At 45.9% G+C, this 26,708-nt stretch overlaps 1 protein-coding gene and 1 long non-coding RNA gene across 6 annotated transcripts in view; one reads left to right on the plus strand and one right to left on the minus strand.

Annotated features, from left to right (window-relative positions):
* Positions 1 to 26,708, minus strand: part of RIN3 (Ras and Rab interactor 3) — a 168,895-nt gene that overhangs the window by 57,777 nt on the left and 84,410 nt on the right. For 4 of the 5 annotated variants that reach the window (XM_032134717.2, XM_058429493.1, XM_032134718.2 and 1 more), the window contains one exon: positions 14,296 to 14,368. In XM_032134717.2, the coding sequence (XP_031990608.1) occupies positions 14,296 to 14,368 (73 nt within the window). Of the gene's footprint in view, positions 1 to 14,295; positions 14,391 to 26,708 lie in introns of all 5 variants that reach the window. The other variant, XM_058429494.1, reaches the window with a different exon arrangement.
* Positions 367 to 4,775, plus strand: LOC131381484 (uncharacterized). The gene is made up of 3 exons (XR_009210253.1): positions 367 to 536; positions 1,952 to 2,132; positions 4,692 to 4,775. It is a non-coding gene; the product is annotated as an uncharacterized LOC131381484 (long non-coding RNA).

The raw sequence follows: 26,708 nt of genomic DNA on the forward strand, positions 1-26,708 counted from the left end.
CTCATCTGTAGAATGGGGATAACGAGAGCATTTCCCTCCTGAAATTGTTTGCAAAATTTAAAAAGAGAATGGCTATAAAAGCCCTTAGCACAGTGCCAGGTACCTGGTGTGCCCTCAAGAGGCAGCAGCTGTTAACATCAACTATTACTGGGGCAGGAAAATAGGGTCTGGAGGCAGGGAACGTAAGGCCAGTTCGCACTTCAGCTATGACAGGAAATATCCTCTCCATAGGGCACAGGCCAAGCAAATGACTTTGTATCTTTACTTCATACTCTTCATTTACATAGGGTGTACCCCAAGTAACCAATGGAATCCTCTAGAGGGTATTTAAACTCCCCCAGATTCTGTAACGGTGCCCTTGAGGCCCTATGCTTGGGCCTGCTCCCACACTGTGGAGTGTACTTTCATGTTCAGTAAACCCCTTCATTCCTTCCTTGTTTTGTTTGTGCGTTTTGTCCAATTCTTTGTTCAAGATGCCAAGAACCTGGACACCCTCTACTGGTGACATATTTTGGCGAGCCAGCGGGGATGAAGAGGTTAAGTCCAAAGTTTGGGATTTCTTTTTCTCCTTTCTCTTTTTCCTTTTTGCTCCATACAGGGGAATCAATCAATCAATCAATCTCTCTCTCTCTCTCTTTTCTTTTCCAACTCAGGACCCTTGGTGGGCAGCGCCTAAATACGAAAGCAACTGCAGGTTTCTGGCCGTGGCCAGTGAAACCAAGGGGTTTCCATGTGGAGAAGCCTAAATGCCACCGCCCAGTTCACTGAAGGGACCAGGGTCTTTTTCATTTCTTTTTTCTCTCTCTTTCTTTTTCAGTCTTTCAGTGGCTGTTTCCCAGTAGCTCCTTGGAAATTGAGGATAATTGGCTGGGGTCACTCCCCAGTATTGCCTGAAGGCCTAGGAACGAATGGGAATAATTGCCCTGTCCAGAATGGGAAAGGATTCTTTTATTAAAAAAAATATTTTCTGAGTGTGGTCCCTGATCCCTACACGTGGCACAGCTCAGAGCAAACTCGCATGTTTCAGGACTTAAACCTTCTTTTCTTATGCTAAATTCTTCCCTTCTCCTATTCAACTGGCTAAGAGCAAAAGAAACCCACCCAGCCTCCAGTTCCTATCATTAAAGTTCACGGAACAGGAAGCAAGGGAAGGTGTGGCCTTATCAGATTATAAGGATGCTAAAAGTCAGGGATTACACCCAGGTACCAAAGGAAAGCTCATAGCGGGCTCTGGAGGGAACACATGCAAAGTGGCGCCAGTGCCCACCTAAGGTCAGAGACATCTGACACTCTAAGATTGGAGCCCACAGGAGGATGCTCTGGGGGATCCTGCAGACCTCAACCTCCCCAAAGGGGATGCTCTTGGCAGAGGTTCTGAGGTCTAGTACTAAGCCCTCCTTAGAATTTTCTCTTGCAGTTGCAATGGCTCCTTGGCCCCCAAATTGTTTAGAATCTGGAGTTTACTGGGAAAGTGGGATAGCATTGCATGGATCCCACTTGTGCTGCTGTTGTTAAGAACAAATAGTTCCTCTTCAAAGGGTTTTGGTTCCTGGTTCTTTGTTCTATTCTAAAAGGTAATCTTACCCATTCATCTATTAGCCCTCCCTATCTCCACTGTGCCTAAACACAACCAAGATACACTGTACCTGTCCTCCCTGTCAAACGCCCACCCTCGCCTCCTTTGATGATGTCAACAGTAGCCAATCGGAATTAGCCTAGATTGTGTGGTCCGACCCCAGCCCACAGGGGGAGGACACAGGAACAGGGTCTGCTTCAGGCATAAAAACTCCTGGTCTCCTTTGTTTTGCATGCTCTCCCTTGCCTCTGCTTTGCATGCAGGAAGCGCCCATCTATAGAAGTAAATTGCCTTGCTGAGAAAACTTTTGCCTGAATGCTGGGTTCACCTCGCAGCACTGACAATTTGTTTCTAACAATCTGTGGCCTTGCCCAGGATTCCCATTCTCCTCTGGGGAAGGGGTCTCTGGTCATCTCCCAGGGGGAGACGTGACCCACTGCCTTGCTGACGTGGCCTCAAGGGCTAGAGATCGGGACCCCACCTGCTGTGACGAATAAACCTGGACTCTCGGCAACGTTGGAAGGAAAGGCTTGCCTACAAATACCGTGGCGACCAGGTAACTTTGCACACAAGACCAAAGTAAGAAAAGCCGTGGGGGCAGTGAAGTATTTCGTTGGTGGTTGGGATATCTTGGAGGTTGAAAGTGTGTGTGAACGGTCATAGGCACTACTACATGCGGTGCTGCTTGTGTGAATGGTGATAGGCATTACTGCTGTCCGGGCTGAGTGGGTACTATCGGTGGTTCTGTGGTCACCTCATCTTCAAATGGCTTAGGGCAGATCCTGCTGTGGGGCTATAGCATGCCAATGCTAAGAGGGACCTAATTTCCTGTGAAGGAAGTGGCCAGATAGGATGAAGTGAATGGAAAGGAGTGCAAGAAACCTCCATTAATGGGGGTTGAGCCTCTAGAGAAAAGGGAAGGCAAGAGAACTCTAGTAAGAGAGATTGGGCCACACACACACTCAAGGGGGCATCCAAAACCTCCAAGATGGGAAACACTCCTAGTACAACAGGGAAAGGTAAGGACGGGGATAGTCAGATCCCCTCCGATAGTCCTCTAGGTCTCATGCTAAAATATTGGAAGGAGAATGAGAGGAATAGGCACAAGAAAAAGCAACAGATGATAAAATATTGTTGTTTCATTTGGGCCAAGGAACCCATCCTCAAACCTGCCATCTTCTTGCCAAAATATGGATCAGATGAGGATTGGGTCTGTTAACTTTTAACTCAGTATGTGAATGACAAAAGTCTGGTCTTGCAGGAAGAGACTATGCCCTCTTCTGGAGGAAACGACCTGTTCTCCTCTTTCCCCTAAAGAATGCAGGGCAAGGCATAGTAAAACCAACCCCTAGGCAGAGAGATCCCAACTCCTGGAACCCTCTAAACCACCTTTCCCCATTTAATTCCCCCCCACTTGACCTGCCCCCTCCACGGGCAGCTGCTGCCACCCTGGACTCGGTCCCAGATCCTTCTGCTACTCCTATTATTCCTCCCCCTTATACTCTGACTCTTGAGAATTACCACCACCCCATGAGTCTGTTCCTTGTCAGCCTAAGTATCCTTCCCTAAAGGGACTACCATGTAAGAAGGATATTCAAAATCTTCCTTTCCCCTCTGCCTCTAAGGAATCAGCTCCAACTCTGTTCCCTTTGAGAGAGGTGCCCCAGGGAGGAGGAGCTACTGGCTTTGTAAATGCTCCTTTGACTAGTTCAGAGGTTCGAGGTTTAAAGAAAGAACTTAAGCCACTGCTAGATGACCCATACGGGCTGGCAGATCAATTCCTAGGCCCCCAGTTATATACCTGGGCCGAATTAATGTCCATCCTGGGTATCCTCTTCTCAGGGGAAGAAAGGGGGATGATTCGCAGGGCTGCTATGACAATTTGGGAATGTGAACATTCTCCTGGCCAAAATGTTCCTGCAGCAGACCAGAAATTCCCAGCCCAAGATCCTCAATGGGATAATAACAACGCAGTCTGCTGGGAAAACATGAAAGATCTTAGGGAAATGATCATTAAAGGAATCTGGGAGTCAGTGCCCCATGCTCAGAATCTTTCTCGAACATTTGACATGCAACAGGGAAAAGATGAAGGGCCCATGAAATTTCTAGAAAGACTAAGGGAACAAATAAGGAAATATGCAGATTTAGATCCAGAAGACCCTCTTGGGCAAGGAATATTAAAGCTACATTTTGTCACAAATAGCTGGCCAGACATAGCAAAGAAGTTGCAGAAACTAGAAAACGAAAAACCGGTTCAGAGAGGAACCCCTAGGAGAAGCCCAAAAAGTATATGTGAGGAGAGATTAAGAAAAGCAAAAACAAAAAACGAAACTTATGCTATCCACCTTCCAACAGATGGCTTCAAGCCATATGTTTCTAAACAGAGACTCCAGGGGGCCAGGAATTATAAAGGGTCCAAACCCCATTTGGAGGACCCAAGCCTCCTACTAGGGGACCCAGACCCTCAGCTACCAGGCCCTCTAAAGAGTGTGGGGGAGCAAGGTCAAATAATCCTGGAAATGAGAGAGACGGAGGACAGGATAGGTGCTTCAAATGTGGAAGAGCAGGCCACTTCAAAAGAGAATGCCCCGAGTTGGGGAAGGAAAAAGAAACTTCTGCTCGTGGCATAATAGTAGACCACCTCACCCATTGAGTTGAAGCCATTCCCCTCCCCAGTGCAACAGCTAATAATGTGGTTAAAGTATTACTAGAGAAGATAATACCTCAGTTCGGGCCAGTAGAAAACACTGACTCAGACAACGGGACTCACTTTACTGCAAATATCATTAAAGGGCTTACTCAAACTTTAGGAATCAAATGGGAGTATCATGCCCCTGGCATCCATCCTCATCAGGAAGAATAGAAAGGATGAATCAGACTTTAAAAAATCATCTAAGTTAATTTTAGAAACCCCATTACCCTGGACTAAGTGTCTCCCCATCGTTCTACTCAGGATCCGAACTGCCCCTCAAACAGATGTTGGCTTATCCCCTTATGAAATGCTCTGTAGGTTACCATACTTAAGTTCCACTAGTGATATTCCCACTTTTGAGACCAAAGATTAATTCCTTAGGAATTATATACTTCGTCTATCTTCTACCTTATCTTCCCTTAGGACTAAAGACCTCTTAGCGTAAACCCTGCCTCTTGAGTTTCCAGTCCATCAGCACCGGCCCGGAGACTACGTCCTCAATAAGAGCTGGAAAGAAGAGAAAGTTGAACCGTCCCGGGAGGGACCATATCTAGTGCTCCTAACAACTGAAACTGCAGTCTGAACTGCCGAGAAAGGATGGACCCATCACACCGGAGTCCAGAAAGCACCGCCCCCTCCAGGGTCATGGGTCATAGCCCCAGGGGAAAATCCTACCCAACTAAAGCTAAGGAAAGTTTAATTCTCTTTCATCTATTCTGTTACTCCTTCTTCTTTCCTTGTTCTCTTGCTAGCCACCTCATTATTAACGTAACTAGATCAGACTCACCCCAGACCATTACCTTTGATGCTTGTTTAGTTATACCTTGTGGGGATCTCCAAAGCCAGAGACAGCTTGCAGCAGCAGATAAATATCTCTGCCCCTCCAAAGCAGATGCTTCTAACTTGCGTAGGTTTCCGTTTTGTCATTCTTGGGAATATGTCGTTTGGACCACTCAACACCAAGACTGGGTCCCCTCAAAGGATTTCCCGCTAGCGGTTCTAAAGCCCTATATCCATTTTACTAAAGGAAGTGCCCCTCCCAATTGTCGATATAACCAATGTAACCCGGTGCAAATCTCCATCACCACCTCAACTCTCCGAGATTCCTCCCCCACCCTAAACCGTTTCTATGGTATGGGAGCAGATGTAAGAGGAAAAGACCCCATAGGATTCTTCAGGTTGCAGCTCATTACATCTCCACCCCTCATATCTCCACGTCTATCCTCTTCTACACCTGCTGACCAGACCACTGTCTCTTCACCTGATGACAAAAACAAAGTAGCTATTGTAGAGATTAAAAATTTAAAACAAACACTGACAATTGAAAGAGGATACAAAGAAGCAAATGCCTGGATGGAATGGATTGAATATTCCGTTCGCAGTCTAAACAAAAGCGACTGTTACGCTTGTGCGCAAGGTAGGCCAGAGGCCCAAGTCGTCCCCTTTCCACTTGGATGGTCTTCTGCCCAACCGGGCATGGGCTGCATGGTGGCTCTTTTCCAACACCCCACAGCCTGGGATAGTGAATTCTGTCGAATTCTCTCTATGAGATTCCCTGAAATTCAACAACTTGAGGGTGAGCCCCAGAGGGCCTTCCAGCCTCCATCTCCAGATGCCAAGTTTACTTCCTGTCTCTCACGACGGGGAAAAAATTTGCAGTTTCTTGGGGACCTACAGGGATGCAGTGAGATTAAGTCTTTCCAAGAGCTTACCAATAAGTCTGCCCTTGTTCATGCCCGAGCTGATGTATGGTGGTATTGTGGTAGACAACTGCTGGACACTCTGCCACATAACTGGAGTGGTACTTGTGCTCTAATTCAATTGGCCATCCCTTTCACCCTGGCATTTCAACAACCAAAAAAAGAGAAACTACAACACCGTAAAACAAGAGAGGCCCCTCAAGGATCTTTCGACTCTAGTGTCTATATAGACTCAATTGGAGTCCCACAGGGGGTACCCGACAGATTCAAAGCCCGAAACCCAATAGCTGCAGGATTTGAATCATTATTTCCAACGGTAGCTGTTAATAAGAATGTAGGTTGGATAAATTACATCTATTATAACCAGCAGCGATTTATTAATTACACTAGGGATGCTATCCGAGGAATAGCTGAACAATTAGGGCCTACTAGCCAAATGGCTTGGGAAAACAGAATGGCCCTAGATATGATATTAGCAGAAAAAGGTGGAGTTTGTGTTATGATAGGAACCCAATGCTGCACCTACATTCCCAACAATACAGCCCCCGATGGAACAATTACAAAAGCTTTACGAGGTCTTACCTCCTTGTCAGATGAATTAGCCACAAATTCTGGGATAAGTGACCCTTTCACAGGATGGTTAGGGAAATGGTTTGGTAAATGGAAAGGACTCATGGCCTCTATTGTTACCTCTCTCGCAATCGCAATAGCTGTGCTTATTCTTGTTGGATGCTGCATCATGCCCTGCATTCGTGGACTAGTCCAAAGACTTATAGAGACAGCTATTCACAAAAACTTCCCTAGTTCTTCCCAATCCTATAGTAATAAATTCTTCCCCCTGAACGATCACCAAATCCAAATCATGTTAGATAGGTTTAAGGAAAATGTATAAATTCAAGAGGAGGAAATTGTTGTTGGGAACAAATAGTTCCTCTTCAAAGAGTTTCTGTTCCTGGTTCTTTGTTCTATTCTAAAAGGTAATCATACCCATTCATCTATCAGCCCTCCCACTCTCTGCTGTGCCCAAACACCCCAAAATGTACTGTACCTGTCCTTCCTGTCAAAGGCCCACCCTTGCCTCCTTTGATGATGTCAACTGTAGCCAATCGGAATTAGCCTAGATTGTGCGGTCTGACCCCAGCCCACAGGGGGAAGACACAGGAACAGGGTCTGCGTTAGGGATAAGAAACTCCTGTTCTCCTTTGTTTTGCATGCTCCCCCTTGCCTCTGCCTCGCATGCCAGAAGCGCCCTTCTATAGAAGTAAATTGCCTTGCTGAGAAAACTTTTGCCTGAGTGCTGGGTTCACTTTGTGGCACCGAAAATTTGTTTCTAACAGAACAGGAAGCATGGGAAGGTGTGGCCTTATCAAATTATAAGGATGCTAAAAGTCAGGGATTACACCCAGGTACCAAAGGAAAGCTCATCGCAGGCTCTGAAAGGAACACATGCAAAGTGGCGCCGGTGCCCACCTAAGGTCAGAGACATCTGACACTCTAAGATTGGAGCCAACAGGAGGATGCTCTGGGGGATCCTGCAGACCTCAACCTCCCAAAGGGGATGCTCTTGGCAGAGGTTCTGAGGTCTAGTACTAAGCCCTCCTTAGAATTTTCTCTTGCAGTTGCAATGGCTGCTTGGCCCCAAAATTGTTTAGAATCTGGAGTTTACTGTCTACTGGGAGAGTGGGATGGTGTTGCATGGATCCCACTTGTGCTGCTGTTCTAAGCAGGGAGCCTGGTTAATGTGTGATGCCCTCCTTTGGTACTGTTTGGCTCCAGCACTCGTTGGAGTCTGGGGAGGTCTGGCCTTTAACAACAAAACTGCCAAGGAGACTGCTTTACCCGAAATTTTGGTTCGTAGCCTTCATTGGCTTATCTATTGGGGCAAAGTAAAACAGTAAGCTTGTATTGCTATCTCATGGCTAAGGTTCCAAGCTACTGGATTTTCATTTATGTGTGTGTATACACATCTAGATGTGTTTATTTGTATGTGCACTTACTATGTTGTCTACCAAAACTGGCAGAGAGTCTAGCACCTTTTAAAGGGTCTGAATAGGAAACATTTGTTATCGATTGTTTCTAAGGGCAGCCACTATGAGACTTCAAAAGAACCTTGGTTTTTCACATTCTTTTATGAACATTTCCTTTCTATTGATCCCAGGTCCTTAGACAAAAACTCAATCGTCAACCAGGATGTTTAAATTTACCTATAGCCTGGAACACTGCTCCCCACCCCCACAGTTTTCAAGTTGTCCCACCTTTCTGAAACAAACCAATGTATTCATGTATTCCTTAATTGTATTTGATTGATGTCTCATGCCTCCCTAAAATCTATAAAACCACGATGTACCCCAACCACCTTGGGCACATGTTCTCAGGACCTCCTGAGGGCTGGGTCATGGGCCGTGGTCACTCATATTTGGTTCAGAATAAATCTCTTAAAATATTTTACAGAGTTTGACTCTTTTCATCGACAGTAAAACAAGAAGTATTGTAAAAAAAATGCATCGGAAGTTGGTAATTCTTTTTTTTCTTTTTTTGAGATGGAGTCTCGCTCTGTTGCCCAGGCTGGAGTGCAGAGGCGTGATCTTGGCTCACTGCAAGCTCCGCCTCCCGGGTTCACGCCATTCTCCTGCCTCAGCCTCCTGAGTAGCTGGGACTATAGGCGTGTGCCACCACGCCCGGCTGATTTTTGTATTTTTAGTAGAGACGGGGTTTCACCGTGTTAACCAGGATGGTCTCCATCTCCTGACCTGGTGATCTGACCGCCTCGGTCTCCCAAAGTGCTAGGATTACAGGCATGAGCAACTGTGCCTGGCCTGGCAATTCTTTTTTTAATATAGTTAAGCATGAAGCTGGATTTAGTGCAAAGCCAAATCTCACATACATGCTTGCATTGCTTCACTATGTTTACTGTTTTGCATGGATAGTGCTGGAGTACTTATTGGCCATGTGCCTAAAGTGAATTTCTTAATTGCACAGGCTGTATGAAAATATTGGTGAACTTAAGGATACGGAATTATGTGTCGGGATTAAAATATTCATTATGTGGGTTTTTGGGGGCCCTAGGTAACACTGTAGCCTCCAGGGTAAATTGAGTAGGAAAATTTAGGGTTGGTTTCCTGTTTATTTGTTTTTGGCTTCTAGTTTTCATTCACTTGCTGTTTATTCTCCTCTGGCTTTGCTTGTGTATCCATATGTATAAAACTATGATTTCTTTTTAGTTCCTAGTGGAAGGCTTTTATTTGGTTCTGTGAATAGTTATTTTGTTTCCCATGTATTTCTAGCAAGTCATCATTCATTCCATTTATCTGGAATTCCAAAGCTACCTTTGTCGGGCCCACAGGAATTAATGGAGCACACCACCTTTCTACCTTTAAACTAACTTTTTGGATTTTAGGCTTCCTGATAATTTAAGTGCCTTGAGTATACTCTTGTAAATAGAATTTAAGTCATATTTCTCTCTCTCTCTGCCTAATGTCTCCAAAATTTGTAAACTATTTGTGAATATTCTTAATTTATGGCAATGTGTTTGTTTGCATATGGTCAGGCAGGGTGGCTAGGGCCACTCAGGGATAGAGAACCCAGAAACCTGGCATGCCAGCAAAAGGGAGAGAGTTTCTTACTAGTCAGTCTCTGGCTTCTTTCTCTCTGTGCAAACTGGTTAAATATAAAGGAAAAGTCACTGTTTGTCTCCTCTGTAAAGTTTTACATTAATTGGTTTAATAATAATAAAAGCTTAAGTCAAATATTTTGTCGGAAAAGTGAAAAATGTAATGCCTTTTATTTAGTTCATGTGACTTGAGTAATCTTTGGGAAATAAAGACAGTTTTAAAGATTATTGGTAAAATATAAATGTCTTCAAAATGTAAACAAGTGGTCCAAATTATGTTCAAATAATGGGTTTGCTAAATGCTTGAAGGTCATAAGCTGCTTCTTTGGCTTTTGAAAATTGTTTAACTTGCCTGCTTTCCAGCTAGGTAAGGCCTGGGGACGTGCGGAGTTGGCCACACTTCTAGCTATGCTGGAAATAGTCAAACTTTATCAGAACATAACTTAGCAGGTTTTACTTTAAAATTCGCCATTATAACATGCAGTTAAGACTACTAGAGGCCAGGTGTGGTGGCTCACGCCTGTAATCCAGCACTTTGGCAGGCCGAGGCGGGCAGATCACGAGGTCAGGAGATTGAGACCATCCTGGCTAACACAGTGAAACCCCGTCTCTACTAAAAATACAAAAAATCAGCTGGGTGCAGTGGTGGGTGCTTGTAGTCCCAGCTGCTCGGGAGGCTGAGGCAGGAGAATGGTGTGAACCTAGGAGGCAGAGCTTGCAGTGAGCTGAGATTGCGCCACTGCACTCTAGCCTGGGCAACAGAGTGAGACTCCGTCTCAGAAAAAAAAGACTACTAGAAACAGTTTTACATGCAAGGTGCATAAGAACAGTAGAATGTGTGTGTGTGTTTTTTTGTAAAAGGTTATAAAAGGTTTTTACTTCTTTAAAATTTCTGAGTCATTTTGGCAAAATAAATAATTTATGGTACTCTGGAATTCCAAAATCAAACTTCAGTTTCAAAATTGTCTTTCCTAATGCCTGATTTTTTGGATGGATCAGAGGGCCCCTGAAAACATCCAGAAAGGAGGTAAACAGGATTATTTGACATGTTTAGGTACATGAGATTGCCAAAATGATGTTCGATCTTCTTTAGGTTATATTTTTGTGAATAATACTAATATGTGTTACAAAATTGTATGGGATTTCTAAAGTGTTAATATCTAAGTATACACTATCAATTATAATTATGATTATTATGCCAAGTTATTATAAACCACAAAAAAAACAAATTTTCTTGTCAGTGCTATGTACCTAATTTGGAAAAACAACTAGTATCCAAGATAATATAAGTCTAATGTTAATTAAGCATGGCCTCGTGGAGAACCAGGATGGCCACCTTGTCCTTCCTAAGTCCTTAAAGCTTTTATTATTAAGAGTTCTGCATTCCATGACTCAACATGGAAAAGAAAAAATGATCCAAATTGAATACATCAATGTAGTGACTTATAAATTACTAACCAATGTTTGATCCCATATTCCTGGGAAAACAATTAAAGCTTCAGGTACAATTGGTCACCTGGTAGGCCACTTAAACATTTTACAAAGGGATTTCATTCAATTGTTATTTTCAATGCATGTGTTCTGGTTGTATAAAAGCTTTCCCATGCGAGAGAGCAGATGTTATAACAGTAGTTTATTAGTCTATAGTGTATTTTCACCAGGTAAAAAAGCTTTTTATAGTTTAGATCTTCTGAGAACATCAGAGGAAGACTGTCCTTGCCATCCACATTGCAACAAAACTTCAGGACCTGGAACTTTGGGTTCATAATCTCAAAACTGTGAAGGGTCCCTCCATACTCTTGGAACTGTATACCCATTGGAACCCTCAGGGTAAGGCTAATCAGGGGGATTTCTCCCCAGAAGAGGATGGCATCCTTGATGTGAACAGCTTTTCCCAAGTTCACAGATTAAGGCCTCCACTATCATGAAACTCTTATCTTTGAATATTTTCCCTTGCTTATGCCTCTATGAACAATAGAAGTGGAAAAGGGGTCTGTTTTGTGCACTTATGGGGTGTACTTTTATGTGCGAAGGAGTTTGCAGCCAGCCTTATACATGAAGAACCTTATACTTTGATGGATAAAGGATAAAGGCCCAATGCAGGTTAAAAAAACTTTAATGGTACCTCATTATGGTTGCCTCATAATCAGTCAGAAACAAAACATTGGTTCATTCCTCTTAACCCACATCACGGGTTAAAGATATCACTGCCAGGAGGCCTTCACTCTTCTAGAAGGCCATAATTTATTAGGTCCTTTTTCCATGTTTTAAAGTAAAAGAAGCAGTGATTAGCAATATATCCCTTATGACAGGCTCTACAGCACATTCTACTGTAAAGGCTACAGTTACACAACAGACTTTAAATTTTCTTGTGAAAGTGATGATAGAATTGGCTGAACAAAGACCTATCTGTGCAGCTGCTGGCACATGTGGCCTATGGAGAAATACATCAAATGAAGATTATAGAAATTCAGTGCTAGGGGATTAACAAAGAAACTGCTTAGTTAAGTCATTCCTTGGTCTCTTTGATTTTAGGAGGTTTGGCTTGTGGGGACCTTGGGTAAGGAGCATATTCCAATTTCTTACTATTATCCTCCCAATAGTCATAGTGATAGTCACCCTGTTGGGCTGTATTCTCTCAAAGGTTTTAAATGCTTGCATGCAGCCATCCCTAGAATGTCATATGGTCTCTCTCCAACTGGAATAACAGGAGCTGAAAGAAATATGTGACCATGAGGACACCGTAACCTATGAATGATGGGCTAAGTAAGACCAGAAACCCAAAATGATGGTAACAGAGAGCGGCACTAGGCCCTAAGTTTTGATCACATTCTCACGTAAGTGAGAACCTGACCAAAAAGGGGAAATTTTTTATTTATTTTGGTTTTTTTTTTTTGGGACGGAGTTTTGCTCTTGTTGCCCAGGCTGGGGTGCAATGGTACAATCTTGGTTCACTGCACCCTCTGCCTCCCAGGTTAAAGCAATTCTCCTGTTTCAGCCTCCTCAGTAGCTAGGATTACAGGCGCCCGCCACTATGCCCAGCTAATTTTTGGTATTTTTAGTAGAGACGCGGTTTCGCCATGTTGGCCAGGCTGGTCTCGAACTCCTGACCTCAGGTGATCCACCTGCCTCGGCCTCCCAAAGTGCTGGGATTACAGGTGTGGGCCACCGTGCCTGGCCAGGAACTTGTTAAACAAAATTCTGGGAGGCCATTGTTTTGGACTAAGCTCATGCACTAGGCCCCAACAAACCAAACCAAAATGGTGTCGTTGGTGCTAAGACTTTAAGGAAACACATAGATTTTAGAACAGACCAGGTTTTCTTCTTTTCTCCTGCAAATCTCTGTAACAAACATTCTTGACAGCATAGGTATCCACCCCCTGAAGTTCCCATTAAATCTTTTAACCAAATTCATTTCCTCTCGCATAGAGACCATCAAGCTTCAGATGAACAGGCAACAAAGGTTCCAGCCAGCTGCAGGTGAAGACACCAACCCTGGCCAACAAGAAGCTACCCTGCCTCCACTATACAGAGCAGGGTGAGAGTTCCTTGATCCCCAATAGGTAGGGACTACACCCCAAGCCAGCATGAAGCAGTTACAGAAAAAAAAAAGACCATTGGTCCCTCTGCCTCCTATAAAGATTTATGGGGATCACCTCTCTCAGGGAAGAGATGAGGCAGGAAAATAGGGTCTGCAGGCAGGGAACATAAGGATGATTCACACTTCAGTTATAACAGGAAATATCCTCTCCATACAGTGTAGGCCAAGTAAAAGACTTCGTAACTTTACTTCATCCTCTTCATTTGCATAGGGTGTACCCCAAGTAACCAGTGGAATCCTCTAGAGGGTATTTAATATTCCCAAAATTCTGTAATGGTGCCCTTGAGGCCCTATGCTTGGGCCCGCTCCCACACTGTGGAGTGTACTTTCATTTTCAATAAACCCCTTCATTCCTTCCTTGCTTTGTGCGTTTTGTCCAATTCTCTGTTCAAGACACCAAGAACCTGGACACCCTCCACCGGTGACATTATCAGCCTCACTTTTCCTGCCCATCTGGACTCAGGAGGGTCCTGGTAGGTGGGGAGGGGTGCTCTAGGTAGAGCATGGTTTTCTTCAGAGGCAGCAGGGGTTGTGGGCCTGGAGCCCGCTGCTGGACCCCAACACATACCACCCCATTTCTACTCAGCCCTTGTCAAGGTCCCATAGCTTAAGTCATTGACTTACGGCACCCAAGTGTATTTTTAAATTCTTACTGACCCCAAACCAGTTATGAATAAACAGGCAGTTCTCAAGGTGGTTAGCAGACACCCGCTCCACCCAGCAGCTGCTTAGTAATCATAAGCTACCTCCCATGAAGGGGGATCAGCCCCTGTTGCTGCCCCTACAGGAAGTTTCTTCTAGAACTCCTGCAATGGGAGGCCTGATCCACGCAGGACTCCAGGCTGTCCTTGAAGCTGAAAACACAGGAAGCTGGGAGACAGGCAGTGAGCCAGAGGGGCAGGTGTGGAAGGGAGGGGCTCTTATCAGATAGTGTGAGAAAGCCTCAGAGCCAACATGTCCCCTGTGGTTCCCAGAGGGGCCTGTGCCCTCTCTCTGCATCCTCTGGGCCTCACCCCTCCCTCTGGGGCTTCCCTGTGAAGTCCCCTGCACCCACCCAGGGTTGCATGTGATGTTTGCTGCAACCAGATAACCTCCTGCAGGGCCGGGTCTACTCACCTACTGACACAGTAGAATGCAATCAGTCTGAAGATGTCCTCAAACACAAGAGCTGAGCCTTCCAGGTACAATACTGGGGAGAGACAAGAAGGGACCTGGGTGAGGTGAGTATCCTGCCAAGGAAATGGGGGAAGGAGGTGGCAGGGATGGGGTCGGGGGCGTGCCTGCCGCACTCATTCTGGGTCCCACGCTGGGCTGCATGCGGCCCCCATACACATCAGCTGCCAGCTGGACCTTAGGTAAGTGAGAAATGGAATTCCTTGTCAATCCACTGAGATTTCAGGGTATTACCTACTTGTATCAGTCCATTTTCACGCTGCTGATAAAGACATACCCGGGCCGGGTACAGTGGCTCATGCTTGTAATCCTAGCACTTTGGGAGGCCGAGATGGGCGAATCACAAGGTCAGGAGTTCAAGACCAGCCTGGCCAACATGGTGAAATCTGTCTCTACTAAAAATACAAAAAATTAGCCGGCGTGGTGGCAGGCACCTGTAATCCCAGCTACTTGGGAGGCTGAGGCAGGAGAATCACTTGAACCCAGGAGGCGGAGGTTGCAGAGAGCCGAGACCCCACCACAGCATTTTGCCTGGGCAACAGAGTGAGATTCTGTCTCAAAAAAAAAAAAAAAAGAAAGAAAAAAAAAAGACATACTGGAGACTGGATAATTTATTAAAAAAAGAGGTTTAATGGACTCACAGTTCTACGTGGCTGGTGAGGCCTCATAATTATGGTGGAAGGCGAAAGGCACGTCTTAATGGTGGCAGACAGAGAATGACAGCCAAGTGAAAGGGGTTTCCCCTTATAAAGCCATCAGATCTCGTGAGCCTTATTCACTACCAGGAGAACAGTATGGGGGAAACCGCCCCCGTGATTCAATTATCTCCCACCAGGTCCCTCCCACAACTTGTGGGAATTATGGGAGCTATAATTCAAGATGAGATTTGGGTGAGGACACAGCCAAACCATATCACTATTAGGATAGCTGGTGTTAATATACACTCATCATTTTTGACAAAATAACACAGAAGGTTCTAGACTGTAAATGCAGAATTAAACATTTAATAGATCACAGTCATCCCAAGCAACAGTCTTAGAATTTGGCAATTCTGAGGCCCAGGAGAGGCCAGGAGGAAGGGTGTTGCCCACTTCTGCTTCAGCTTCCAGGAGGAACATGGGTCTGGGGCACTAAAGTGGGGCCACTGGCCTGTCACCCAGATCTCCAGGGCCTCTCAGAACCTAACCTGATTGGCTGCACAGCTCACCCAAGGGCAAGGGCTACCCTGATGTTTTACAGCTCTGGCAAGGAAGAGGGATCAAAGCATTTGTTCAAAATCCATGCCAAGGTGGATGGGGCTCCTCGGAGGGGCAGGGTGCCAGGATGCCACCGTCAGTGCCTGCAGCTGGGGCCAGACTGACCAGCGGAGAACATGGCACCATGTTCTGCCCTGCTTGGGAGAGCCAGGGCGAAGGGCTCAGAGAGGCTCAGCAGGTTGTTGGAGGTCCCACTGTTCATCAGTGCCCCACAGGCACCTGCCCCACAACTCTTGACTCATCTTCACACTCAAATGGTCATGCTCCCTGCACGTGGGAGCCCCACATGAGTGCTCTCTGGCTCCAGAGGGGCCAGGAAACACGTGCATGTCCCCCTGTGGTCCTGGTCTCCTGAGGTTCTAGTTTCCATGTGATGGAGAGGGAAGGCAGGACCCGGCTTCCAGGTCTGGCTCTGAGCCTGGAACAGACAATGAGGCCTAGAGTGCACCCTTTCCCCCCTCAGTGCCTCTGTCCTTCCACCTGTAAAGGGAAAGGAGCTCTTCCCTAAAGCCACACGCACATAGGTGACATCAGTTTGCGGACCTGTTTCCAAAGCCCAGGACAGCACTCCACAGCCTTAGAGGTCTGTGAGATGCTTATAGTGATATGCGAACCAACATGTTGTGTTCGATTAGCTTCATTTTTTATATTTGCCTTCTTTCTGCATATCAAACACTGTTCTTTTTTTTTTTTTTTTTTTTTTTTTTGAGACGGAGTCTTGCTCCGTCCCCCAGGCTGGAGTGCAGTGGCGCCATCTCGGCTCACTGCAAGCTCCGCCTCCCAGGTTCACGCCATTCTCCTGCCTCAGCCTCCCGAGTAGCTGGGACTACAGGTGCCCGCCACCACGCCCCGCTAATTTTTTGTATTTTTAGTAGAGACGGGGTTTCACCGTGTTAGCCAGGATGGTCTCGATCTCCTGACCTCGTGATCCGCCCACCTCGGCCTCCCAAAGTGTTGGGATTACAGGCTTGAGCCACCGCGCCTGGCCAACACTGTTCTTAACAGTTCACATAATTAAAAAAATTATATTTGTCTATGGCAAGGAGATAGAGACAAAATTTTAAAAGAGAATTTAAATAAAATATTAACTAGATGGTGGTACAGGAGGTATTTGGAGGATGCCTACAAATGACTTAAGTCTGAGAGACCCTAGCTGGTGGTGTTGGAATTCACAGGATACCCCAGGCGTCCCAGTGCCACCTAGTGCCCGCATCTGGTGCATTGCTGACTCCTTCCACAAGGGGCAGCACAGGTGTGGCCAAGGGAGGCTGGGGCCAAAAGACTTCTGGCAGCAGGGAGGGGAGACAGAGGTTCCATCTGTAAGATGGGAAGGGAAGGAAGGACCTTCCTCAGGAATGCCTGGAGTGGGTTAGTGGTAATACACACAAAAAGCCCAGCCTACATACCAGGCACACTCAACAATCAGCGGCTTTCCTTCCCACTGAGGCACGGCCTGATCTTTGCAGCACACAGATAAACTTTGAAGACAAAGTCAGTCACGCCCCCTTCTGTGCGCCCTGGCACTTTACACAAAGCCCTGGACTCCCTTCCTGAAACAGCATCCTTACAAGGCTTTGGTATCTAGTCCACTTGCTGGGTTAGCTGCTAGTGCAGGAACTAGGGCTTATTCACTTTGGCAGCCAGGGTCCAACACGGTGCTAGGTGCAGAGGCCCAATTACTGTTTTACTGCTAAAACCCCAGATTTGTAAACTCATAAGTAATTCTTAAGGCTCATGCTTGTTTCTTTGCAATTAAACCTCTCCCCTGGCCCCAGTCCCTGCCCTTTCTGCCACCTTTCCATTCCTGACTATGCAAACAGCATCCCTTCACATGAAGGCCACACACGGGGAGACCCTGTATGCTGGGGCAGGGTTTGGTCCATCTTTGAGTCTCCCTTAGCATCCAGCACAGTGCATGGGAGACTGATAAATGTTTACTAAAAGTCTGTCTGGAAAAGACACTCTAGAGGGGTAAAGGCCACAGGGGCATCATGGACAGGGTCTTGGACCTCTTACATGTGGCTGATGGCCCTTCCCTCTAGGGCCCCAAAGGGACACCTCGGACTTGAGGAAGTCCCAACAAACAGCCTCGCACCTTTCTAGAACAAAGGTGAGTGCAGACTGGCACAAGACAAACAATCCTTTGTTCTGACCGGTGGTGGGCTTAGCTTCTAGACTGCCCCCTGTCCTGTACTGCACTGGCTGGGTGTCTTGTCTGTGGGTTCCCAGGCCACACCACCTGCACGTGAGCATGTCCCGAGGTTGTTGCTTCTCCTCTCTGTGCCTCAGTTTCTTCACCTATAAAACAGGTGATATGGTTTGGATCTGTGTCCCCACCCAAATCTCAAGTGCGATTGTAATCCCCTGTGTTGGAGGTGGGGCCTGGTGGGAGGTGATGGGATCATGAGGGTGGGTCCTTTGTGAATGGTTTAGCACCACCCCCTTGGTGCTGTTCTCTGATAGAGTTCTCATGAGATTTGCTTGTTTAAAAGTGTGTGGCCCCTGCCCCCCACCTTGCTCTGCTCCCACCATGTGAGGCACCTTGTTCCCCCTTTCCCCTAAACCGTGATTGTAAGTTTCCTGAGGCCTCCTCAGAAGCTGAGCAGATACCAGCATCATGCTTCCTGTACAGCCTGCAGAACTATAGCCAATTAAACTTCTTTTCTTATAAATTACCCAGTCCCTTTCTTTATAGCAATGCAAGAACAGACGAACACAACAGGGGTAGTAAAGTACCCGCCTGTTGAGGATTGACTTGTGTTCCTGCAAAAGATATGTGAATGTGATACATGTGAATACGTGTGAATCTCTAATACATGTGAATGTGACCTTATCTGGAAAGAGTGTTTGTAGATGTAACCAAGCTGACCCCATACTGCATGAGAGTGGGCCCTAAATCCAATGGTTGGTGTCCTCATAAGAAGGCCATGTGATGGGCTGGGTGCGATGGCTCACGCATGTAATCCAAGCACTTTGGGAGGTCGAGGCAGGTGGATCACCTGAGGTCAGGAGTTTGAGACCAGACTGGCCAACATGGTCAAACCTGTCTCTACTAGAAATAAAAAAAATTAGCCAGGAGTGGTAGCGGGTGCCTCGGGGGGCTGAGGCATGAGAATCGCTTGAACCCGGGAGGCAGAGGTGAGACCGTGCCACTGCACTCCAGCCTGGGGGATAGAGCGAGACTCTGTCTCCAAAACAAAGAAGGCCATGTGAGGGCATGGGACACAGACCCAGCAAGGGGAATGCCATGGGAAGATGGAGATGGAGATTGCAGTGATGCAAGGAATGCCAGCCAAGGAATGCCAAAGATTGGCAGCAACCACCGGAATCCAGAAGGAAGGCATGGAACAGATGCTTCCACAGTATCCAGAAGGAACCAAGCCTGTCCACACGTTGATTCCAATTTCTGGCCTCCAGAACTGTGAGAGAATGAGTTTATATTGTTCTAAGCCTCCCAGTTTGTGTAATTTGCAGTAGCAGCCATAAGAAGCGACTACACCACCTCATAAACATCACTGTGAGCATGAAATAAATTATGCCATGGGAGTGGCTTGGAACAGTGCCCGTGTGTTCAGTCAATGGGAATATTACTAAACTGTCATTTTACACATGCAAGGCAATGTGGTGCGAGGCAGGGGTGCAAGGAAAGGGTTTTGCGGACCCACTGGGTCTCATTTCCTATTGCTCCTCAACAGAAACCCTGTCTGTTGGCTGGGCATTTTCTTCCCTCTCTCCTGTTCCTACAGTCGTCACTCCCACCTCCTTGCCTCTGCTCATGCTGTTTGTCCTGCGCAGAGAATCCCTGCACCTCCAGAGTCCAGCTCTAGATCCACCTTCTACCCCAAAGCCTTTGTTTCCCAGGGATTCCACCCTCTCCCATCGGAAAGCCACACACAGGGTACGCTGCCCAAAATGCCCATCAGGGAAATGCCACATGTATGTTTTACCGTGAGTGAGAGGCAGGGGCTCTTGGACTACAGCTGGGGCAGGAACGGTCTCACTTTTTCCTGTCCCCTGCCCTGAGCCCAACACCATGCCTGCCACACAGTGAGGACCCGTAAAGAACAGTCGGGCGAAAGGGGCCTTCAGGTGTTAAGATCCAGAGCGGGCCAAACAAACAGGGACAGAAAGGATATTAGCAGTTGCTTAGGGCTGGGGGTAGGGGGAGATAGAGGGATGCTAGCTAAATGGTATGGGCTTCATTCATTCTTTCTTTTTATAATGGTAAACTATAAATTACACACAATTTAGCATTTTAACCATTTTTAAGTGTACAGTTCAGTGGCATTGAGTACATTCACACTGTTACGCAACACAAGGTTTCTTTTTGAGGTGATGAAATGTTCTTAATTGTGAGGATGGTTGCACAATTCTGTGATACACTAAAAGCCATTGAATTGTATACTTTAAATTGCTGAATTGTATGATATTTAATACTTAATTTTTTTTCTGCCAGCGCCTTGATCTTGGAAGATATTGAATACATTAAATAAACACATCTGAATAAAGCTGTTATCTAATAAAAAGATATTGATATATTAAATAAATACATCTGAATAAAGCTGTTATTAAACCAGAAACATTCACACACACACACACACACACACACACACACACTGAATTTCACTTCCTGCATTCTGTTTTCCTGCGATTTTTTATAATGAGCGTATATGACTTCTATAAGCAGAGACATAGTCAAGATTTTTCTCTAAAGGCCATTGGTTTCCAGTGTCCTCTCAGCTCACGCTGCTTTCAGTAGCAGCTCAAAACCCTACTAACACAGCTGAAAAGCCCCCATGCCACCTACTGCCCAGGAGACCACATCACCCATGAACCTGCCAAGACAGATCTGATACAGCCTCAGGCCGACCAGCACCCGCTTCTGCCCTGGGCAGGGAGCCGGCCAGCCTGCTCCTCCCAACAAAATTGCCAGCTCCAGCAGTTCCTGAGACTTGTCACACTGAGTACATTCTTCCATATCCCTCAACAAAAGCCTCAGGGGAAACATACCAGACCCTGTGTAAACAAGAGGTGAGCTGTGAGAACAGGCACCAGGCAGCCAAACCCAGTGCGCTCCAAGTTGACAGCAGGTGACAACAATCAGACTTTGCCCCGGCTCAGAAGAAAGGAAGCCTTTCACCAGTGACTCACCCTCAAGGCTGGGTTGGGGCAGGTAGAGATGCTGGGTACACACATGCCAGCCCAGCTCCTGGCACTCACAATCTCAACATCAAAACGGAACATCCATGAAGAACTGAAAGCGATTAGGTGTTTTTGCTTTTAAAGAGGTTCAGGTTTTCAGGAATGGAAAACTATATATCATATGTTCTTACTTGTAAGTGGGAGCTAAGCTATGAGGACGCAAAGGCATAAGAGTGATAGAATGGACTTTGGAGAGTTGGGTGGGAAAGCTGCATGTGGGGTGAGGGATAGAAGACTACATGTTGAGTGTACACTGCTCAGGTGATAGGTGTACCAAAATCTCAGAAATCATCACTAAAGAACTTATCCATGTAACCAAAACCCACTTGTACCCCCAAATTAAAATAAATAAATTTTTAAAATGCAAGTTTTTTGTATAATTTAATAAACAACTTTAAAAATGCGAAGAAAGAGAAGCTGGGCACGGTGGCTCACGCCTGTAATCCCAGCACTTTGGGAGGCTGAGGCAAGCAGATCAGCTGAGGTCAGGAGTTCGAGACCAGCCTGGCCAGCATGGTGAAACCCCGTCTCTATCAAAAATACAAAAATTAGCTGGGCATTGTGGCAGGTGCCTGTAATCCCAGCTACTCAAGAGGCTGAGGCAGGAGGATCATTTGAACCCAGGAGACAGAGGTTGTAGTGAGCCAAGATCGTGCCACTGCACTCCAGCCTGGGCAGCAGAGAGAGACTCTGTCTCAAAAAAAAAAATGCTAAAAAAGAGAGACAGAAATTCAGTTTTATTATTCAGTAATGCAAATGAACTGTCAAGAGCAGAGACTGCATGTGCATCTTCTGTTTTGCACAGGACCCCCAGCATATACCATGGTGGTTGGTACATTGCCAGTTCTCAAATATTTATTTAATTATTAAAATAAATAACTGTATTCATAAAATGGTTTATTTTGGAATGCTTATAGATTCACAAGAAGTCGCAAATAAATGAATAGGGAAGTCCTGTGTACCCTTCACCCAGTTCCCCCCAGTGGTAACATCGGTCACAATGTCAAAACCCGGAAATTGACCTCGATGCAATCCCCAGACGCCATTCAGATGTCAGCAGTTTTATATGTATTCATTTGTGTGTGTGTGTGTGTTTGTATAGTATTAGGTAATTTTATCACATAGGTAGCTTCGTGCAGTCACCACAATCAAGATATTTAGCTCATCCAACACCACAGAGCTCCCTTGTGCTATCCCTTCATAGCCACATCTACCCCCTCCCCATCACTAGGCCTGACAACTAATCTGTTCCAGTCTCTATGATCGAATTATTTCACAAATGTCATATAAGTTGAATCACAAAGTATGTATCTTTTGAAGACTGGCTTTTTTCAATGTAACTTCCTTGAGGTTCATCCAAGTTGTTTCGTGAATCAATAGTTCATTGCCTTTTATTGCTGAGTAATATTCTGTAGCACGGATGTAGCATGGGTTTGTTTAGCCATTCATCCACTGAAGGACATTTGGATGGTTTCCAGTTTTTAGTTACTATGCATGAAACTGCTGTAAACATTGGCATACACGTTTCTGTGTGAAAAATGTGTTTTCATTTCTCTGGGATATATGCCCAAGAGTGAAATTGCTGGGTCATGTGGTAAGGCCATCTGTAGTTTCCTATCCTTTTTTGGGGAAGGGGTCTTACTCTGTCGCCCAGGCTGGAGTGCAGTAGTGCCATCACGGCTCACTGCAACCTCAACCTCCCAGGCTCAAGTGATCCTCAGCTTCCCGAGTATCTGGGACCACAGGCATGCACCACCACACCCAGCTAATTTTTAAATTTTTTGTAGAGATGGGGAACTCCTAGCCTTAAGCAATCCTCCCACCTTGGTCTCCCAAAACGCTGGAATTACCGGCATGAGCTACCATGTCCAGCCTCTAGTTTTCAAAGGAACTGCCAAACTCCTTTCCAGAGAGGCCACACCATTTAACATTCCCACCAACATTGCAGGGGTGATTCAGTTTCTTCCCATCCTCACCAGCCTTTAGTGTTATCCCTACTTTTTATTTTAACCATTCCAATAGGTGAAGAGTGATATCTCATTGTGGTTTTAATTTGCATTTCTCAAATAATTAATGATGTTGGACATCCTTTCATGTGATTGTTTGCTATCTGTGTATCCCGTTTGGAGAAATGTCTGTTCATGTGTTTTGCCCATTTTCTAATTGAATATTTTTCTTTATGGCTGAATAATATTCTACTGTATGGATATATCACATTGTATTTTTCCACTCATCAGTTGATGGACATTTGGGTAGTTTCCACATTTTGGCTACACGAGTAACGCTGCTATGAACATTTGTGTACAAGTTTTTGTGTGGATATGTTTTCACTTCTCTTGGGTATATACCTAGAAGTGGAATTGCTCAGTCATATGGCAATTGTGTATGTTTAAGAAACTGTCAAACTGTTTTCCAAAGTGACAGCACCATTTTATATTCCCATCAGCAATGTATGAGGATTCTAATTTCTCCACGCCTTTGTCAACACTTGTTATTGTCCATGTTTTTTATGATAGTCACCCTAGTGGGTGTGAAGTGTATCTCATGGTGGTTTTTTGATTTGCATATCTGATGATTAGTGCTGTTGAGTCTTTTCGTGTGTTTATTGGTTATTTCCATATATTCTTGGCAAAAATGTCTTCTCAGATCCTTTGTCCATTTTTGATTGGGTTACTTGTCTTTATTTATTTATTTATTTTTTGAGACAGGGTCTTGCTCTGTTACCCAGACTACAATGCAGTGGTGCGATCATGGATCGCTGTAGCCTGAACATCCTGGGTTTAAGCAATCCTCTCAGCTAAGCCTCCCAAGTAGCTGGGACTACAGGCATGCACCACCATGCCCAGCTAATTTTTGTTGTTGTTGTTATAGATATGGGGTCTCAGTATGTTGCCCAGGCTGGTCTTGAACTCCTGGGCTCAAGCAATCCTTCCACCTTGTCTTCCCAAAGTGTTGGGATTACAGGTATGAGCCACTGTACCTGGCAGAGAGTTCTTTATATATTCTAGATGCACATTTTTTTTGTCAGATATGTGATTTGCAAATGTTTTCTCTCATTCTGTAGTCTGTCTTTTTGTCCTCCTTTTTTTTTTTTTTTTTTTTTTTTGAGACTGGCTTTGGGGTTCCCTCTGCTGCCCAGGCTGGTCCTGAACTCTAGGGTTCAAGGGATGCTCTCACTGCAGCCTCCCAAGTAGCTGATATTACAGGTGCATGCCACTGCATCTGGCCTTGTCTTTTCATCCTCTTAACAGGGTCTTTCCAATATTTAAGAATAAAACAGTGCTGTCCAAGCTTGTCTGGAAAATAGTAGGCACACAATGGGTGTTATATAAATGATTCAATAGGGCCATTCCCAATCTGCTTTAATGGTCAATTCTTCTCTCTATTGATATCATTAATGAATTGTGGGCCTTTAACCAGTTATTATTCTTATCTAGGCCAAAGTCCTCTCTGTAATTTTATTGACACTATTATTTCCCTTCGTAGATGCTTTCTTCACAGATGGTGCAAAGGTAAATTTCAGATATGCCCACTTTTAATTACTACAAGTTCCCAGCGATTGAGGCTAATGTATTCAACAAATGAAAACTTGTCCTTCATCACATTGGCACTAGAGAAAGAATGCCTATGGACACATGCCTTCATTACAGTCTCATTTATCTTTGCTAACAAATGAAGTGTGAGCGTTTGTTAATCCAAGCCTGATCCTTGCTTTGAGAAGGAACAGATCATGATATGAAAGCATAGAACGAGGATGTACCTTGCCAAGGATCATTATTTTTGAAGTATACACATACTTGTGAAACACAAACCCAATGTTTCATTTTAGCAGACAGCTTTGTTAACCCCAGAGATCTCACTTCTAACACATTTTGATCGACAATAGTTGTTAATAAATTTTCCAGTTCTGACTCCCATTTGAAGGGCTTGGTCAGAGTTTCTCTTTGGCTAGGACATTTTTCATTATGTATTTACTCATCAACAAGGACTTAATGTGCTCATAGTATGTAGAAATGAAGAGTAAATGGGGCAGGGAGTGGTGGCTCGCACCTGTAATCCTAGCACTTTGGGAGGCTGAGGTGGGCGGATCCCTCGAACTCAGGTGTTTGAGAGCAGCCTGGGCAACATGGTGAAACACCATCTCTATCAAAAAATACAAAAATTAGCCAGCCATGGTGGCTCACATCTGCAGTCCCAGCTACCCTGGGAGGCTAAGGCAGGAGGATCGTTTGAGCCTGGGAGGTGGAGGTTGCAAGGAGGTCCAGCCTGGGCGACAGAGGGAGACTCCATCTCAAAAAAAAAAAAAAAAAAAAAGAAAATGGATAAGGAAATTGAGAGGAAGCCTCACAGTTAGAAGGGTAACAGGGAACCTGCCGGTATATGGGCCCTGGGACCTACCTGTAATTCTTTCTTGGTGGAGAGGGGTGGGTAGAGATTCAAAAACAATCAGCTCATTCTCTTTTGATGATTGAACATTTGGTTGGTAGGGTGAGAGAGACGTCGATTGATTTTATCTAAGGAAAATCTTGCATGCAGAAGGCCTCAATATGCATGCTTACGGAATGAGCACTGGATGGATTACAATGGAGAGATTAGGATTGCCCCAGGAGGAAACTGTCATCCAGGGACACAAGGAAGGCTTGGACACCACCCCTACAGGAGACGGGAGTTTCTGACCTTTCAGAGGGCTCAATGCTTGGAATAAAAAAATGCCCTCACACCTGGCTAGGAGGGGACCTTTGGGAGGAAGGGGCGCCTGCAGGGCCCCATGGGCTGGGGATGGGGAAGTGAGGCCCTTCAGGGCCATGTCCACTCTTCCATGGCCCCCACCCCCCTTGGCCAGCCTGTGGGCCATCCTGCAGGCCCCTGCAAGGGGCAGGCTCCTTCCCCATTTTGAAGGACATAGTTACATTTTGGCCAGGGTCCCTGGCTGCCCAGCAACACCGCAGTTGCCACGGGAACCACCACTTGGCCAGTTTGTGGCTGAGGTGGAGAAAGGAATGTCTGCTGCCATCACAGGGCTTACTATCCAAAGGCACAATTTTCTGAAACAGATGGAAATTGCTTTGTGTTCCCAGGGGTAGAAGTGGGGAAGATAGCAATTTCTTTGGAGTCCTGGGGAACCGCTGGTTCCAGGCCCAGCCCTGGCACCCACTGGCTTTGAGGTGATGCTAGAGAACCACCCTTTCCTGCCTGAGGAAAGGGCACTGCTAGCCCAGGGCTGCCAGCACTGCTGGTACCAGCAGAGGGTAGAAGCTGCCAAAAGTGAGAAGAGCAAACAACCCCATGCCAGCCTGAGTGGCTCCTGTGTTCTCTGAGATTCGCAACCATGTAAGGACCACAACACGGCATGGGCAAGCTCTTGTTTTTGCTCCAGGCAGAATCCAAACCTGGACAGCACAGACTGGGTGCAGGCCCCTGGGTCCACCAATCACATACCATGAGACTCTGAGACTTGCTTTCTCTAAGTGCCAGGTGAGGAGAAGAGTAACTGAGCCCCTCCCACACCTTCTGGGTTGTTGCGCAAAGGCTGAAGGCCTCCCCGACAGAGGCTCTGAGTGCAAGACAGCAGCTGCTCCACAAAAGACAGCATAGAGATCTCCAAGACCTGGGCGGGGGGCTGAACGGTGGGGAGTGCAAAGGGTGAGTTAGGGTTCAGGGAGCTGGAAGAGGATGCCGATTGGGCAAATGTGCTGAAAAAAAGCATCCTTTCTCTTTCGCTGGCTGTTACTGACGATCTGGGATGGCACCTTTGCCTCTGGAGCTGGCCCTGGAGCTTGTATGTTTCCAGCCTGCCTGAGTCTCCCTCTCTAAGGCTCCAACACCTGTCCAGTCCGCAGCTCTCAGTGTAAGATCATCCCTCCTTACCCCTGGTCTCCACCCACCAGGGCCCTGGGC

Source organism: Hylobates moloch, unplaced genomic scaffold (genome assembly GCF_009828535.3).
Source record: "Hylobates moloch isolate HMO894 unplaced genomic scaffold, HMol_V3 SCAFFOLD_16, whole genome shotgun sequence".
NCBI lineage: Eukaryota > Metazoa > Chordata > Mammalia > Primates > Hylobatidae > Hylobates > Hylobates moloch.